Source organism: Gossypium hirsutum, chromosome D09 (genome assembly GCF_007990345.1).
Source record: "Gossypium hirsutum isolate 1008001.06 chromosome D09, Gossypium_hirsutum_v2.1, whole genome shotgun sequence".
NCBI lineage: Eukaryota > Viridiplantae > Streptophyta > Magnoliopsida > Malvales > Malvaceae > Gossypium > Gossypium hirsutum.
In genome coordinates, this window is record NC_053445.1 from 10,008,974 (window position 1) to 10,024,540 (window position 15,567).

The 15,567-nt window shown below is 33.5% G+C and overlaps 1 protein-coding gene across 1 annotated transcript; it reads right to left on the reverse strand.

The window, feature by feature from the left end:
* Positions 1 to 11,478: 11,478 nt before the first annotated feature.
* On the reverse strand, positions 11,479 to 13,157 carry LOC107892747 (terpene synthase 10-like). The gene is made up of 5 exons (XM_016817800.1): positions 13,073 to 13,157; positions 12,601 to 12,841; positions 12,332 to 12,470; positions 12,004 to 12,249; positions 11,479 to 11,910 (listed from the first exon to the last, which is right to left on the reverse strand). The coding sequence occupies exons 1-5, from the start codon at positions 13,155 to 13,157 to the stop codon at positions 11,479 to 11,481; spliced, it is 1,143 nt and encodes a 380-aa protein (XP_016673289.1).
* Positions 13,158 to 15,567: the final 2,410 nt, after the last annotated feature.

Here is a 15,567-nt window from a genome sequence, read left to right on the forward strand (position 1 = left end):
TAAATGTTGGTGAGCTGGTGATGGATTCCAGCTTCTTCAGAGTAGCTTTAAAATTTATTTGAGGTGTACTCGATTCTATTATAAAACTTGGCCTTCATTAGCTTGCTTTCGGTCTAGTTCTCAACATGTACTTTAAATTTCCAAAATACTTCAGTTACATCAGTTTTTTGTTTCAATAAATAAACCCAGTAATAGCTGGTATAGTCGACAATGAATAAGATAAAGTATATACACCCACTTAATGAGGATGTTTTCTGAGGTCCACATAAATCGGAATGAACCAACTGTAACTTTTCATGAGCTTGCTTAGCTTTGTTTGCTGGAAATGGTAACCTCGATTGCTTACCAAGTTGGCATACTTTGCAGATGCCACTTTGCTTCTCAATATTGAATATTTCCTTAACCAAACCTACCTCACACATTCGAGTAAGGGACTTATAGTTCGTATGTCCTAGTCTTTTGTGCCAAAGGTTCGTGTCATCTACAAAATTGGTATAGGCCTTTAGGTTCGCCAAATTCTAGTCTAACATAAAACTTTTATTTTCCATCGAAGTTGTTACAACTGTTCTAATGAATCAAATATTATGCATCCATAATTCTTAAAAACAATGTTGTAATTTTTCTCAAGCAGTTGACCAGTGCTAAGGAGATTTTGATCTATCGTAGGTACTAAAAAAAATTTGAAATTACTTTTGTACCTAATGGTGAGTTGATAAACACTTCACCTTTACCCTTAGCTTTTAAGAGTTCGCCATTACCAATTCTCACCTTAAGATCGCAACTTCTGCCAATCTTTCTAAAGATGATTTCGTTTGAGGTCATATGGTTGATACATCCACTATTAATCAACCAACCTTTCACGACTCTATTTTTTGATACAAAACATGTGGCTACGAACACCTGCTCCTTCTGAGTATGATCTTCCTCAGTTGCTTGAGCCTGCACATTCTGTTGAGCGGTTATCCCTTTGTTCTTGCATACCTTCTCCATGTGTCCCAACTGATTGCATGATCTGCATTTTATATCTGGTATGGACTAACAATATTTCTCAAGGTGAGTGTTTGTCTTGTCATGCAAGCATGGTGAATATTTATTCTTTCCACCATATTGCATCAACTTCTCTTTCTTCTCTGTACAACCTTTTTTACCCTTATGTTTCTGAAGGTTCGCACCTTCAATACTCAAGACTCGCAAAGCTTCTTCAGCGTGCTCCTCTCACCTTGATGCTTATCTTTGCTCTTGAGCATACAGGGCATTTATCAAAATTGGAAGAGAGATGGCTGATAGGTCCCTTGAGTCTTTAAGTAAGGAAATTTTAGATTCATACTGTCGAAACCATTTTTTTGAAAAAAAAACAAAATTTTAGGTTGTCGACTTTAAAAAATGAAAATTGGGAGTCGCCACCAATTTTTATTAAGGTGTGATTGGGTCACCTAAAAATGACTTTGCTCTACAAATTTTAGAAAAACGGGCCCGGGAGTCAGTTACGTATGAGGAAGGATTAGCACCCTCATTACGCCCAAAAATTGGTACCTAGTTAATTAATTAATGTTTTAATGTCGAAAATTTGAAAATCGTAATCCTTAGCAAAAACTTAAAATGTTACGTATTAAGACCCTTATCATTTCAGAGAAATAAAATACCACACCCAATACGTTAGGGCACGACATTCTAATTTTCCCCAAAAATGAATTAGGGCAAAATACTAGTGCAATAAAAAATGTAAAAGAATATCCATTTATTCAAGATTTAAGAAATCACGGCCCAATATGTTAGGGCACAATTCCTCTAAAATCCCAAACTCGGAATATTTCCTTTATTATTTTTTTTAAAAATATTCATTTCGAGAAATCAATGCGTCACATCCAATACGTTAGGGCACAACGTGTTGAATTCCCAATAATGAGTTCTTATTTTTTTTGATTAAAGAGAAATCCTCGATTGTTAGATTTTCAAAAAAATCGGAACCCAATATGTTAGGGCTCAATTTCCTTGAGAAATCCTAAATACGAGTATTACCTCTATTTTGAAGCATTTTATTTTAAAATTAAATAAGAGATAGGGTAATGTTATGTTGAATATGTGAATGAATGCCCCTTAAACAAATATCAATAATAAATACAACAATTTCATAGAAATAATATGAATAAACAAATAAATAAATAAAATAATGACGTGCAAAATATCAAATAAATAAGCAAGATAATAATAAAAATATTCAAACATAAATTAATAAGCGAATAAAAAATATACCTATACACATAAAAAAATACATAAGTTTTAAACAATTAATATAATATTAAAATTAATTAAATAAATTAAACATGTGTATATAAAATATAAGTATGCGAAAATTTTAGTGTAAAAAAACATAAATACATGCTTAAATATACATATAAAAAAATAATAATAATTTCATATGAGAATTATAAAATAAAAAATAAAAGAATACAATTGCATTATTAAAAATATTGATTTTTAAAGAAAATATGAAAATGGACTAAATTGGATCGCCAATAAAGATCCGGGGTAAATTCGCAAATAAATAAAGTCTGGAGGACTTAATTGAACGCTCGAATTACATAGAGGGACTGGAAGGGCAATTTTCTCTTCTCCTCTAAACGACGTCGTTCAAATTAGACCAAATTGAAATAAAAACAAATAAAAGGGTAAATTAAAAAAATAAAAAAACTTAATTACAAAAACATTAAAAGGTGGAGGGGCTAAATAAAATAAATAAAATTCGCAGTGGTATCACCTTCTCCCTTTTTTTAAAATCGTAAATAAGTAAAAAATAATCAAAAGAAAAAAATAGTAAGCCACCTTTAAAAAAACTGCCAATCGTTCTCTTTTTTTATTCCTCCTTTTTTTTTTCTTTTTACAATGAAGGGAGAGGCCTCTATTTATAGTTGAGCCTCCTCAAATCCAACGGTACAGATCAATTACATCAACGGCTGAGGTTAAAGGGTATCTACAAATTAAATCTCTAAGATTACAAAATCATATCTTCTAAGATTGCATATCATATCTAAGATTATATATCATATCTAAGATTGCATATCATATCTAAGATTATATATTATATCTAAGATTGCATATCATATCTAAGATTGCATATTCATGAAGATTATGTTTTCATAAGCTTGTAGATGGACCTTCAACCTTTTCAAGTAATGGGCAACTCTGATCTGGCCAAATGATATTACTTTGGGTTTTTTTTTTGTGAGCCCGGGCCAAAATTGGGTATTACAGCTGCCCCTCTTTGCTCGTTGTCGTGTAACAGGAACGAAGCAAAGACTTTAGAAATGGCCAATTTTTGCCCAGTCACACTGGATCTTAGTGCTCTTCTTCTTCAAGCAGCCACATTCCATCCTACTACATCTTCAAATGTATAAGAATTGGTGCTTCAATCTACTCCAAAGCAATATCAAGGAGATAGGACTTACAATCTTCAACCTATTCCACTACTGCTTAGGGAGATAAGATCTGAAATCTTCAATCTATTCCACTGTTGTCCAGGGAAGTAGAATTACTGGCTTCAATGTACTCCACTATAACCACAAGGAGGTAAAATTCGCCATCTTCGATCTGCTCCACTACTGCTTAGGGAGATAAGACCTGAAATCTTAATCTATTCCACTGTTGTCCAGGGAAGTAGAATTACTGGCTTCAATGTACTCCACTATAACCACAGGGAGGTAAAATCCGCTAGCTTCGATCTGCTCCACTACTGCTTAGGGAGATAAGATCTGAAATCTTCAATCTATTCCACTGTTGTCCAGGGAAGTAGAATTACTGGCTTTAATTTAGTCCACTCTAACCACAGGGAGGTAAAATCCGCCATCTTCGATCTGCTCCACTACTGCTTAGGGAGATAAGATCTGAAATCTTCAATCTATTCCACTGTTGTTCAGGGAAGTAGAATTACTGGCTTCAATGTACTCCACTGTAACCACAAGGAGGTAAAATCCGCCATCTTCGATCTGCTTCGCTATCAATGCAGGAAGGCAAGATCTGCTAGCTTTAACCTGCTCCACTGCAACCGAGGAAGGCAAGGCTTTGTTTTCGATCTGCTTCGCTGTCGATGCAGGAAGGCAAGATCTGCTATCTTCACTGATCTTTTCTCTGGGGAACATGACCTGTATAATGAACCTAATTATGCCTAATGATTAGGATGACATGATCAAAATGCATCAAATGCTCCTAACTAGACATGTGTGAATGGTGTTTGCATGAATGCAAAATTTTATTTTTCTGAGAATGATCCCGCTTAGGTTTTCATTACTCGAAGTTTATTAAAGCTTTGTGACTGGCGTGCTACAACGCCTTCTTGCTTGACTGGCTTTTCTGAAGAAACATTTAGCCAAGTTGCCCCCACTGTAAACCTCAAAGTTTAGGTAAAAATATGTGGCTTTTCCTTAATCCTTTCCTATAACAATTCAAGGATACAGGATCTAAATCTTTCTGGTCCTTTACACCATTCCCAGGGCGTTGTACCAAAGACTCATGCGCAAATAAAGACTCTCTTCTCTGAGGTAACCTTTTGCTATTGTCTGGTGATCATTACTTGCTTGTTCATTTAAGCTTTGTCACCAAAATGACATCTTGTCATGTTGTTCAATCAATGTTTTAGACAACAAAATCTAAAGAGAAAGTCTTAATTTAGACTCTTCCTTCTCAGATTTCTAGCCTTTAAACTTGGTGCTTTCTAAACAATAGTCCTGTTTCAGGCTTCTGTATTATTTAGAAACATCTAGAATAATATGCAAAACCTCCATTGTGAAAGTTTTATTAATCCATTAATCATTTTTCCAATGCAACATGCTTGCAAAAAGGTCATAACAATGGATAAGAATAAATTTAGTTCTGATCATAGCTCGAAAGGAATAAAATAGTAAAGAAGGATAACAAAGAAATTGATTGGGAATGTGTATCTTGGAAAAGAATGAAGTATTCCAAGAACAACAAATTCAACATAAATAGTATGAAAATTGGGTGCCCCAGATATCGCAGTTTGAGCTTCTCAGTACAAACTTTCTTAAGACCATTCTGAGTTTGACATGTGTTTAAGAGATCTACAGTACTTTGTCGATGCCCTAAGATGTCGCCTACCCTTTCCTGTTAATTCAGGTATAGCAAGATTATCATATGCCCCAATCAAAATCTGAACTGCTCTGATTACCTCATGTCCCATTCTGATCAGATATTTGAGCCGCCCTTTTCGGGTTTTCAACTCAAATCCTCTTTGGTCTCAAGGCGTCTTTTGCGGATTTTTACCTTAGCCTCTCCTTTTTCTTTTTTCTTTGTTTTTTCTTTTTTTTATTGAATCTGAACTCATAGGATTAGGCATGTCCTTGTTATCCCTTCTAATCAAAATCGACACTTTTCCAGATAAGGCCTTCCAAATAAGATCTTTTCCAGCTTGGGATGAAATTCTTCTTTGTGTGGGAAGGATCTTCTTCAGTACCAGGTCCCTCTCAAAGAATTCTATAGGGCGAACCTTTTTGTGAGCTCGTATCATTTCTTTTGGCGCATTTGACCATGATGGATAACTTTGAACATTCCTCTTCAATCGGAATTAGATCCAAAAGCTCAAAGAGAAAGAATCTTGTCTTCAATAGGAAAAATCGCGATGGACTCAAGAGAAAGACATTGCCCCGGTAGATTTTTTTTTGTCATCCCCTTTTTGGCGATATGGCATTAATCATGAACAGACTGCAAACTTTTGATATTGTGTTGTTGTTCAAATTTAGTACATTGTCAGATATGATCCTTTTGGCGTTCCATACTGATTCTTCACGAGTTTGCTAACTGTCGACTTTGTGACATTGACATATGAAACAACTTCCACCCTTTTAGTAAAGTAATTGACGACCACAAAGACGAATCGATGACCGTCAGACTCTTTTGGCGAGATCGACCAAATGACCTTCATGCCCCACATAAGGAGAAGTCATGTATTCCAATGATTTTTTTAGGGTAAGATCCATTTCTCGACTTGTTCTACCATCCTTAATAGGTCTGGAAATAGGCTACAATCTATGTTATCTTCAAAGTCATGAGATCCCTCTAAACACATGTCTCACTCAAAAGGAAATTCTGAGCCTATAGCAGCGTCACTCATGTTATTGAAATCTAGAGACCTATAATAAATATAAAAGAATATACAAAAGAATGTATTTATGAATAACTATAATGAAAGGATGATGTGGAAGAAAATCCAAAAGAATGAAAGAATAATTATTTCAAAAAGAATGAAAAAATATTGGCTCAAAAATGAATGCAAAGATGTATCTTATTAGAATAATGACGTTCAGACATAAGTCTACTTCATAAAGGAATTCTTATTGCCTCTAGGCTAAAAGTAACAAGTGTGTTCTGAACATTACTCTAAGTAAGCCCTAAATGCTACAGGAATTTCTTTCGCAGTTCAATTGCTTAGAACACTCCAGATTTATAAGGGCGGATATCTAACAAGGTCCCTTTTCATTTGTGTCCTCATATATGTCATTGATGTGAACGTTTCTTTTAACTCCTTCACAGAACTTCATTTTTTTATTATCCATCATATTTTGTTGGACCTTAGCTAACGCTCTTGCAACAGTAGCTGGTCCTACCTCTCCCTTTGGAGTTGTTCAGGTCTTTCCAACCATTGGTCCATTACTTAGTTTTGGATCGAGTACCGTAGCGGTGTTTGGTAGGTTGGTTGGTTTCCAAGTTAACTGAGGAATGATTTTAATCGATTAGGCTCTTTTAGTAGAATTTATTGTTTATGATGTCATGCAATGCGAATGCATGCAATGAATGCATAAAGAGATGTTGATTCTGATTCAATTCCATTTAGAAAACTTTACTAGAAAACAAATCTCTTTACATAAAATGGATATTTATACGGCCTTGCCCTCATAGGCAGAGATATTCAATCCTCTTCTTCATTCGAGCGTTAAGATAAATCTCACGAACTCTTTAAAAAATGTCTCTTCTATCTCCTTTTTGCTCAATCCGGGCCGTAACTTGTTGCTCACTCATCCTCGTGATGCTCATTGGCTTCTCTTTAAGAAGGTTCAGCAGCTCTCGAATAATTTTTGTCATCTTGAATCTTTGGGCAACGGAGCCATAGTCGTGTAGTCCTCCATTAAATTATCATCCTTCTCTTATCACGTTTTCTTGGGTCATATTCGAACAACCATATTGTCATCCACTTTATCAAGAAACCCATTTCCTTATGACAAGCTCTCTATTTAGCAATTGAACATGAATCAACACCTCCTTTTTTTATGATGAAATGAAATGTCATGTCATGCAATCAAAATAAAACACAAAGTCAGTATCATAAAATATAATCAAGAAATAGTAAAACACCTAATCAGATATCTACTAGGGTTCAGTATAGTTCTGCTTAAGGTGGATTCCTAAGGTTCACTATATGAAGTTCGGCTTCTAGGGCAAGGGTACCTGAACTAGCAAATTCCTCGATCCTCACCCATTATAGGCTCATATGGACCGAGTTCAGTTCAGGGGAATACATTTCCCTATGGCTGCACGGAGATAAAAATCTCACGAAGACATAGGTACGGATGTATCCCGGAAGCGGTCCACTACCCTGCACGGAGGTGAAAACCTCACGAAGGACTAGTTTCTCGCTCCCACTTAAAAGGGTAAAATTATTCAACTCATGTAATGTGTAATGCAAACAATACTTAAATCCATTAAGCAAGAAAATAATGAATGCAAAAGGATATCGTGAATTTTTTTAAATTTATTTTTTCGACTATAAGACAAAAATTAATCAACTTTGTGGCTCAACTCTCTTATTTTAAAAAGTTCCCAGTGGAGTCGCCAAGCTGTCAAAACCATTTTTTTTGAAAAAAACAAAAATTTTAAGTTGTCGACTTTAAAAAATGAAAATTGGGAGTCGCCACCAATTTTTTTATTAATGTGTGATTGGGTCACCTAAAAATGACTTTGGTCTACAAATTTTAGAAAAACGGGTCCGGGAGTCGGTTACGTATGAGGAAGGATTAGCATCCTCATTACGCTAAAAAATTGGTACCTAGTTAATTAATTAATGTCTTAGTGTCGAAAATTTGAAAATCGTAATCCTTAGCAAAAACTTAAAACATTACGTATTAAGACCCTTATCATTTCAGAGAAATAAAATACCACACCCAATACGTTAGGGCTCGACATTCTAATTTTCCCCAAAAATGAATTAGGGCAAAATACTAGTGCAATAAAAAATGTAAAAGAATATCCATTTATTTAAGATTTAAGAAATCGCGGCCCAATACGTTAGTGCACAATTCCTCTAAAATCCCAAACTCGGAATATTTCCTTTATTATTTTTTAAAAAAATATTCATTTCGAGAAATCAATGCGTCACATCCAATACGTTAGGACACAACGTGTTGAATTCCCAATAATGAGTTCTTATTTTTTTGATTAAAGAGAAATCCTCAATTGTTAGATTTTCAAAAAAATCGGAACCCAATACGTTAGGGCTCAATTTCCTTGAGAAATCCTAAATACGAGTATTACCTCTATTTTGAAGCGATTTATTTTAAAATTAAATAAGAGATAGGGTAATGTTATGTTGAATATGTGAATGAATGCCCCTTAAACAAATATCAATAATAAATACAACAATTTCATAGAAATAATATGAATAAACAAATAAATAAACAAAATAATGAAGTGCAAAATATCAAATAAATAGGCAAGATAATAATAAAAATATGCAAACATAAATTAATAAGCGAATAAAAAAATATACCTGTACACATAAAAAAATACATAAGTTTTAAACAATTAATATAATATTAAAATTAATTAAATAAATTAAACATGTGTATATAAAATATAAGTATGCGAAAATTTTAGCATAAAAAAACATAAATACATGCTTAAATATACATATAAAAAATAATAATAATTGCATATGAGAATTATAAAATAAAAAATAAAAGAATACAATTGCATTATAAAAAATATTGATTTTTAAAGAAAATATGAAAATGGACTAAATTGGATCGCCAGTAAAGATCCGGGGTAAATTCGCAAACAAATAAAGTCTGGAGGACTTAATTGAACGCTCGAATTACATAGAGGGGCTGGAAGGGCAATTTTCCCTTCTCCTCTAAACGACGCCGTTCAAATTAGACCAAATTGAAATAAAAATAAATAAAAGGGTAAATTAAAAAATAAAAAAACTTAATTACAAAAACATTAAAAGGTGGAGGGGCTAAATAAAATAAATAAAATTCGCAGTGGTATCACCTTCTCCCTTTTTTTAAAATCGTAAATAAGTAAAAAATAATCAAAAGAAAAAAATAGTAAGCCACCTTTAAAAAAACTGTCAATCGTTCTTTTTTTTATTCCTCCCTTTTTTTTCTTTTTACAATAAAGGGAGAGACCTCTATTTATAGTTGAGCCTCCCCAAATCCAACTGTACAGATCAATTACATCAACGGCTGAGATTAAAGGGTATCTACAAATTAAATCTCTAAGATTACAAAATCATATCTTCTAAGATTGCATATCATATCTAAGATTATATATCATATCTAAGATTGCATATCATATCTAAGATTGCATATTATATCTAAGATTTCATATCATATCTAAGATTGCATATCCCTGAAGGTTATGTTTCCATAAGCTTGTAGATGGACCTTCAACCTTTTCAAGTAATGGGCAATTCCGATCGGGCCAAATGATATTACTTTGGGTTTTTTTTTGTGAGCCCGGGCCAAAATTGGGTATTACACTTACCTCTCAGGAAGTGTTGTTATGACCCTCTCAATGACTCTACTATCTGCGAACTATTCCCCAAGTAACTTGATTCTATTAACTACAGCCATAATTTTGTCTGCGTATTGTTTCACTATTTCAGCCTCCGTCATCTTCAAATTCTCAAAATCTTTCTTGAGATTAGTGAGTTGTTTCTGTCTGGTCTTGTCTAAACCTTAAAATTCCTCCATTAGCTTATCCCAAGCCTATTTTGGAGTCTCACGGGCCATAATATGTGTGAATATTACATCCGAGATGTCATTCTGTATGCAAGACATTGCCTTGTAAATTTTACCTCGCTCATCATTGTAGTGCTTGATTTGTGCGACTATAATGTTGTCCTTTAATGGTGCGAACTTGATATCAATATTCACAACCTCCCATAAGTCATAAGCTTGTAGGCAGGTCTTCATCTTAACAACTCATATATGATAATTTTCACCATTGAAAACAAACGACCAAGGTGGAGAAAAACTTGCGGATGCTATGTTTAATCCAAAAAGAAGCAAGGACCCTTAAGAACAGAAGCTCTGATATCAATTGTTGAAATTTCGACACTAAGAAAGAAAGAAATGTAAAGAAGAAACAAGAAATTTAGCAATAAAACTATCTGCTAAAGTTTCATATATTGCACTCTATTTTTGAATAATGAAACATGGGTATTTATAACAAGAAAAATTCCTAATTATGGAAATAAATATCAAAGATTTTATTCTAATAAACATCAAATGTACTATGCTAACAAATACTAGATCTCCTAAAAATCTAGAAAACATAATCTGAAAGCATAAATTGCACTCAAATCCTTCAAATCCTTAACAACTTCATGGTTTTGCTTCAGACAACACACATCTTTCCCATGACTCGAGTTCGCATTGTTCCCACGACCCCAGTTTGCATTCTAGTTCGCCAAAGTAATGAGCTCACCACTTACTGTTCATTTGTAAAAGCTCTTACTTACTGTTCATTTGAGGTAGCTCGCCACTTTCTGTGAGTTCGCCAATCTTGGTGGGTTCGCCAAATGGGCATGTTGCATGATTGGTCATCTCGCAATAGAGTTGCTCTCTTCTTTTATATCGAAGATCAAAAGACCATCCTTGTTATTGCTAATGTTAATGGTGGGAGACACAATATGTTCTATGGGTATAACTTGGAGACTAATAACTGGGTATTATTTGACGAGGATTTTAGTGAGAAAGCAAACAAAATTTTGTTAGGCATAATTGTTGTGGTCATTGATATGTGTTTGTATTGGGTTGGATTGCTTGGTGAGGCAAATAGGTTGAAATGTTATGATTTAGATGAGAGGCGGTTTTATGTTGGTAAATTTTAGTACCTTGATTTGAAGCTTTGATGAATCATTAGGCATCTTGGAGATAACATATTTAACCGCTACACTGCCAATGGTAAGTCTAAGTTATTTTGTTTATGTGATGAGAAATCGTGTATGGTTTGGCAACATGATGGACTAGCTATCCCTTACACTGATCCACTCATTGATCCTCATGTACATGGTTCCACTTTTTCTTGTGTTTATGTTGTTGTGTTCCAAGTTTCCAAAGTTATCCGTCCATCTAAGGAGGGTCAAGTAGAACGAATCTTGAACTTTCCTTTGAATGTTCTAAGTCTTTTCTCATGAAGAACCCTCACTTTGATTTGGGTTTTGCTAAAGCCTTATAAGTCTCCTTATTAATGAATCCTTTCTTTTCTCATACATATCGGTAATCTCATTTTATGAACAGTGAAGCAACGTTGGCAAGGAAAGAAGAAACAATGGAGTGGGAATGGAGTAAAGTAAGAAGCAAGCCAAAAATGACTCAAAGAAGAGTAAAGAACAGATAAAACAAACAACAATAACACACGATCTTTAGTCTCCAGATTAGCAACTCCAACCCCGTCACCATATTGGTACATGCATTGAGCCATCCTTGCTATGTTCAATGCAATATGTTTAAACGGAAGAGATAAGGAGGAGTGAGTCATTAAATATTCTTCATTCATCTTTTTCCATGTTGCATCAATTAACATATTTACTTGTTCACGAGCTTCTACTTCAGAACAACTTGTTTCATGCATGTAACATTGAATTGATTTGGGGACATCACCTCTTTTCAGTTCATCCTAATCAACGAACACATGCACAGAAAAAATATTGAATACATGAATCAAACAAAAAAAAATTAACTAAGAAGTGTACATATATATATTACATACCACTGATGTACCAAGATCATCAGCAAGTCGTAAAAGCATAGACGAGCAATAAATTAGATTGGAATCATCCTTCCAGTACTCCAAGCACTCCTTTGTTGTTACATTTGATGAGAAAAAAACATGTGATGGTATTACGGGAGCCGAAATAGAAATCCAGGCATTATCGATATACTCTTTAAATGTTGGAATGTATCCACTGTGATACCACTTTGCCTCCACTAAGTAAGATTTGCATAACTCTGCCCACTGAACACATAATAACTCTATTTTAATATGTAAAATTAAAGGAAAATAGTGATGAATCAAAACTAAGATGAGAACTTAGTACCGCTTTCTTCAAGAAAGGAATGGTATGAAATCCATGTTCCTTGAGATTATCAAATGCTATTTCGTTTATGGAGTTGTAAAGAGCAAGGAAACATATCTTCATATATTCTGGGAGAAGCTCCATCGTATTTGTATCCCATCTAAAATATTAAACACAACTTTAAAGTTCTTGTCTATAATTATCTTAGATTTGGACTTTTAGATACCAACCTTATCCAATCACCGAAGTGGGGGAAAAGAATATTAAACTTTAGAAAAGTCATATCATACCTCTCAACAGCTTGAGTGAAGAGTTCTAACTCGTCCAATGTACCATACACGTCATACACATCATCAATACTTGTTATTAATGCGCCAACCTTTGTTAGAGTTCTTCTAAGGTTCCCAAAATGAGGATCAAATGCAAAGCCCACTGTCCATAGAAAGTTCTCCGTCAACCTGTCTCTTGCAAATGGTAGCTTTTCTCCCAGACCTATATCCCTCCACCACCTGCATGGGGAGTAAATATATTCTTAGCTTGCATAAAAAATTGCATAATATATAATCTTTGTAGCTTTAAAGTAATTGCAATGGTAATGTAAATAATATATATATATATGTACCAGATAGTCGCTTTTGAGCGACTGAATATAATCGCACTCCCAAATGGGAGGATGGTAATTAGCAGACCGTCTAACAATTTTTTTATCCGAAAAATTGGCCGTAGCAACAACTTTGGAGGCTCCAAGAACACTCAAGTTACTGACATTTGATCTGTTGGAGGTGCCTTTCCTATTTGATCTGATGAAACTGCTGCTAGGAACTGAAGTTAGGAGACGAAAGGCCATGACCAAAGCTCCACTTAGGCAACTTTAAAAGGATTGATTCAAGTTTAGAGATTAGCTCTTCTTTACTTCACAAAACAAGAAGATTGATTAAACTTTGTCGGAAAAAACCAACGGATGCCCCCACCACATATATATAATCAGTTTTTTCTTTTTCTTTTTAATTACTGAATATTTGTTCAAGAACTAACACGTTGTTGACATTGGTAAGTTACAAAGATTACGAGTATCTCTGTCTTTAAAAAAAATAAAAAATAAAGGTTTCAGTTTCGTTATTGATGTTTTAAATGATTAATATAGTTTATTTAAAAAAACATAAATATATGCTACATTTTGAGATGAGTTGGTGTAATAAGTTAACCAATTACCAATTCAGTGGTATGTGAATTATTTGGTTATTAGTTGCATATATTTTTTTAGGTGCATAAAAATTTAAAACTTATTGCATAAGATATTTAGTAATAAAATTTTAGAATATATGTCTAGAGATCAAAATAATTTTATTTAATTAGAGAATTAGCCACAACAACTTTAATTAAATGAAATTATTTATTGGAGTAAGGTTTATAGACATTAGATGCTGCATAATGACTTAACAACAATCTTGAATAAAGTTTAAGGATTAATATCTAGCTGAGTGATTTTCATAATTTTATTTACTTAAAAACTAGGCACAACATTTTTAGTTAAATAAAATTATTAAAGTTAAAAATCACATATGGAAAGCATATGTATTAAATCTCATTGCATAATTTATTAAAATAAAATTATTAGATAGACTTTTCATGGTTACCCACAGGAATCATGAAAATGAATTTAATAATTTTTATTAAAAGGATAGTAAATAATTCTATCAGACGACGGCTAGTAGACGCATGATTGAAAAGTGCAATGCTTAATTTAGGTCATTAAAACCGACTAAGTTAATGGTCATAATATCTTTATTTAGCTCTATTTTCTTGCATGGTTTTTAGATTTATGTAATTAAACTGTTGCAAACGTAAATGTCCCTATGACCTTGCATAAATGCTAAAGAACCCTTAGTCTAATATGATCAGTAAAATACATATTTAACTAAGTAAAAGATCTGAGAGGACTTAATTTGGTTTCCAAACCCATAAGAGATCGAGTTGTCATGGAAGTAATTCCGAACATGTTAACATGATGAAGGTAAATTTAATTAATTAAAATAATTATCCTAGCTCATTTAAATTTGATTGTTTTTTATTGCTAAAGCCCTCATTCATACATTTAGGTAAAATCGCATTTAGTTTAGACATTGCATAGGGATCACTCATTGCATTTAATTTAATTAAATCATCACCATTCTAAAACCATTGAGTTTTATTTTATATCAAATTGTTAATTATAATTTTGCAATTGAATTGATTAAGCTTATACAGTCCTTGTGGAGACGATAACTCATTTTTACTTACTTATTACTTGAACGACTATGTACACTTGCGTAAACACGTACAAACCCGTTACATATATATTGCGAACCCTAGTGATATGTACGAACTATTGTTACATGCAAACCCTACTAATATGCACCTATGCATGCGCGAACATGTATGTGCATTGTGAGCTCTACTTAGTGCAACTAATGTTCTACGATTTGTTATGTGTGATCTTAGTAGTAATGCGAGCCCCGTATTTTTTGTGTAACGTGAAAGTGATTAACTCAATATATTGGCAATGTGAACACTTGAAATTGTTGGTTATCTTTGGCATGCCATAGGATTGTGAGTACTCACTGTTTTACCATGTGTTAGGGCTTTGTGGCCCGAAGGTAGCGTTGGAGAGATTCTTAATAATTCCAACCTTCCATATCAACATCATATATCCCTTATCCCTTGCCGTAGAATCTTTTTCATAACATTCTTAGTTGGTTATTTGTTCATTTATTTGTTATTCACATAGTTATTCTCATAATTGCCATTGCATTTGTACTCTTGCATTGCCATAGCATTTCAAATTATTTATCAGTTACACATATTGCGCATATCATTATTCCTTTAAATTAACACTTCATTCTTATTATTGTTTTTGCCATAACATTAATCAAATTTTAGTATAATAACTTGACTACTTTAATGCCTCAATCGGTCCTCATGGAACGATACTCACTCATCACTTTATTACTTGATCCGACGTGTATACTTGCACAAATTGCATATCATATTCACACGTAACAATTAGCTGTATTAATAAATGAATGAAATAACAAGATTTTTCAACCAAAGGAGATCATCAAGTTGTAAGTTACGCCATACCCAGTATTGACTGAATAGATATGTTAACTTAGAAAGTATGTGAATGATTAATTGTGAGCCGACTTAGTGTAGTGCAAGCTATGGGTCACAAGGTGATAGGACCTCGCCATAATGTAATGTTCCCTGGTTTTAAAAGT

Bases quoted from the DNA above. Each gene is read 5' to 3' on its own strand.
- LOC107892747 (XM_016817800.1), bottom strand. From the start codon at position 13,157: ATGGCCTTTCGTCTCCTAACTTCAGTTCCTAGCAGCAGTTTCATCAGA. The intron at 12,842-13,072 runs GTAACTTGAGTG...ATGCAAGCTAAG, and splicing joins CTCCAACAGATCAAATGTCA to AATATATTTACTCCCCATGC. The intron at 12,471-12,600 runs GTATGATATGAC...TTAATATTTTAG, and splicing joins TTCACTCAAGCTGTTGAGAG to ATGGGATACAAATACGATGG.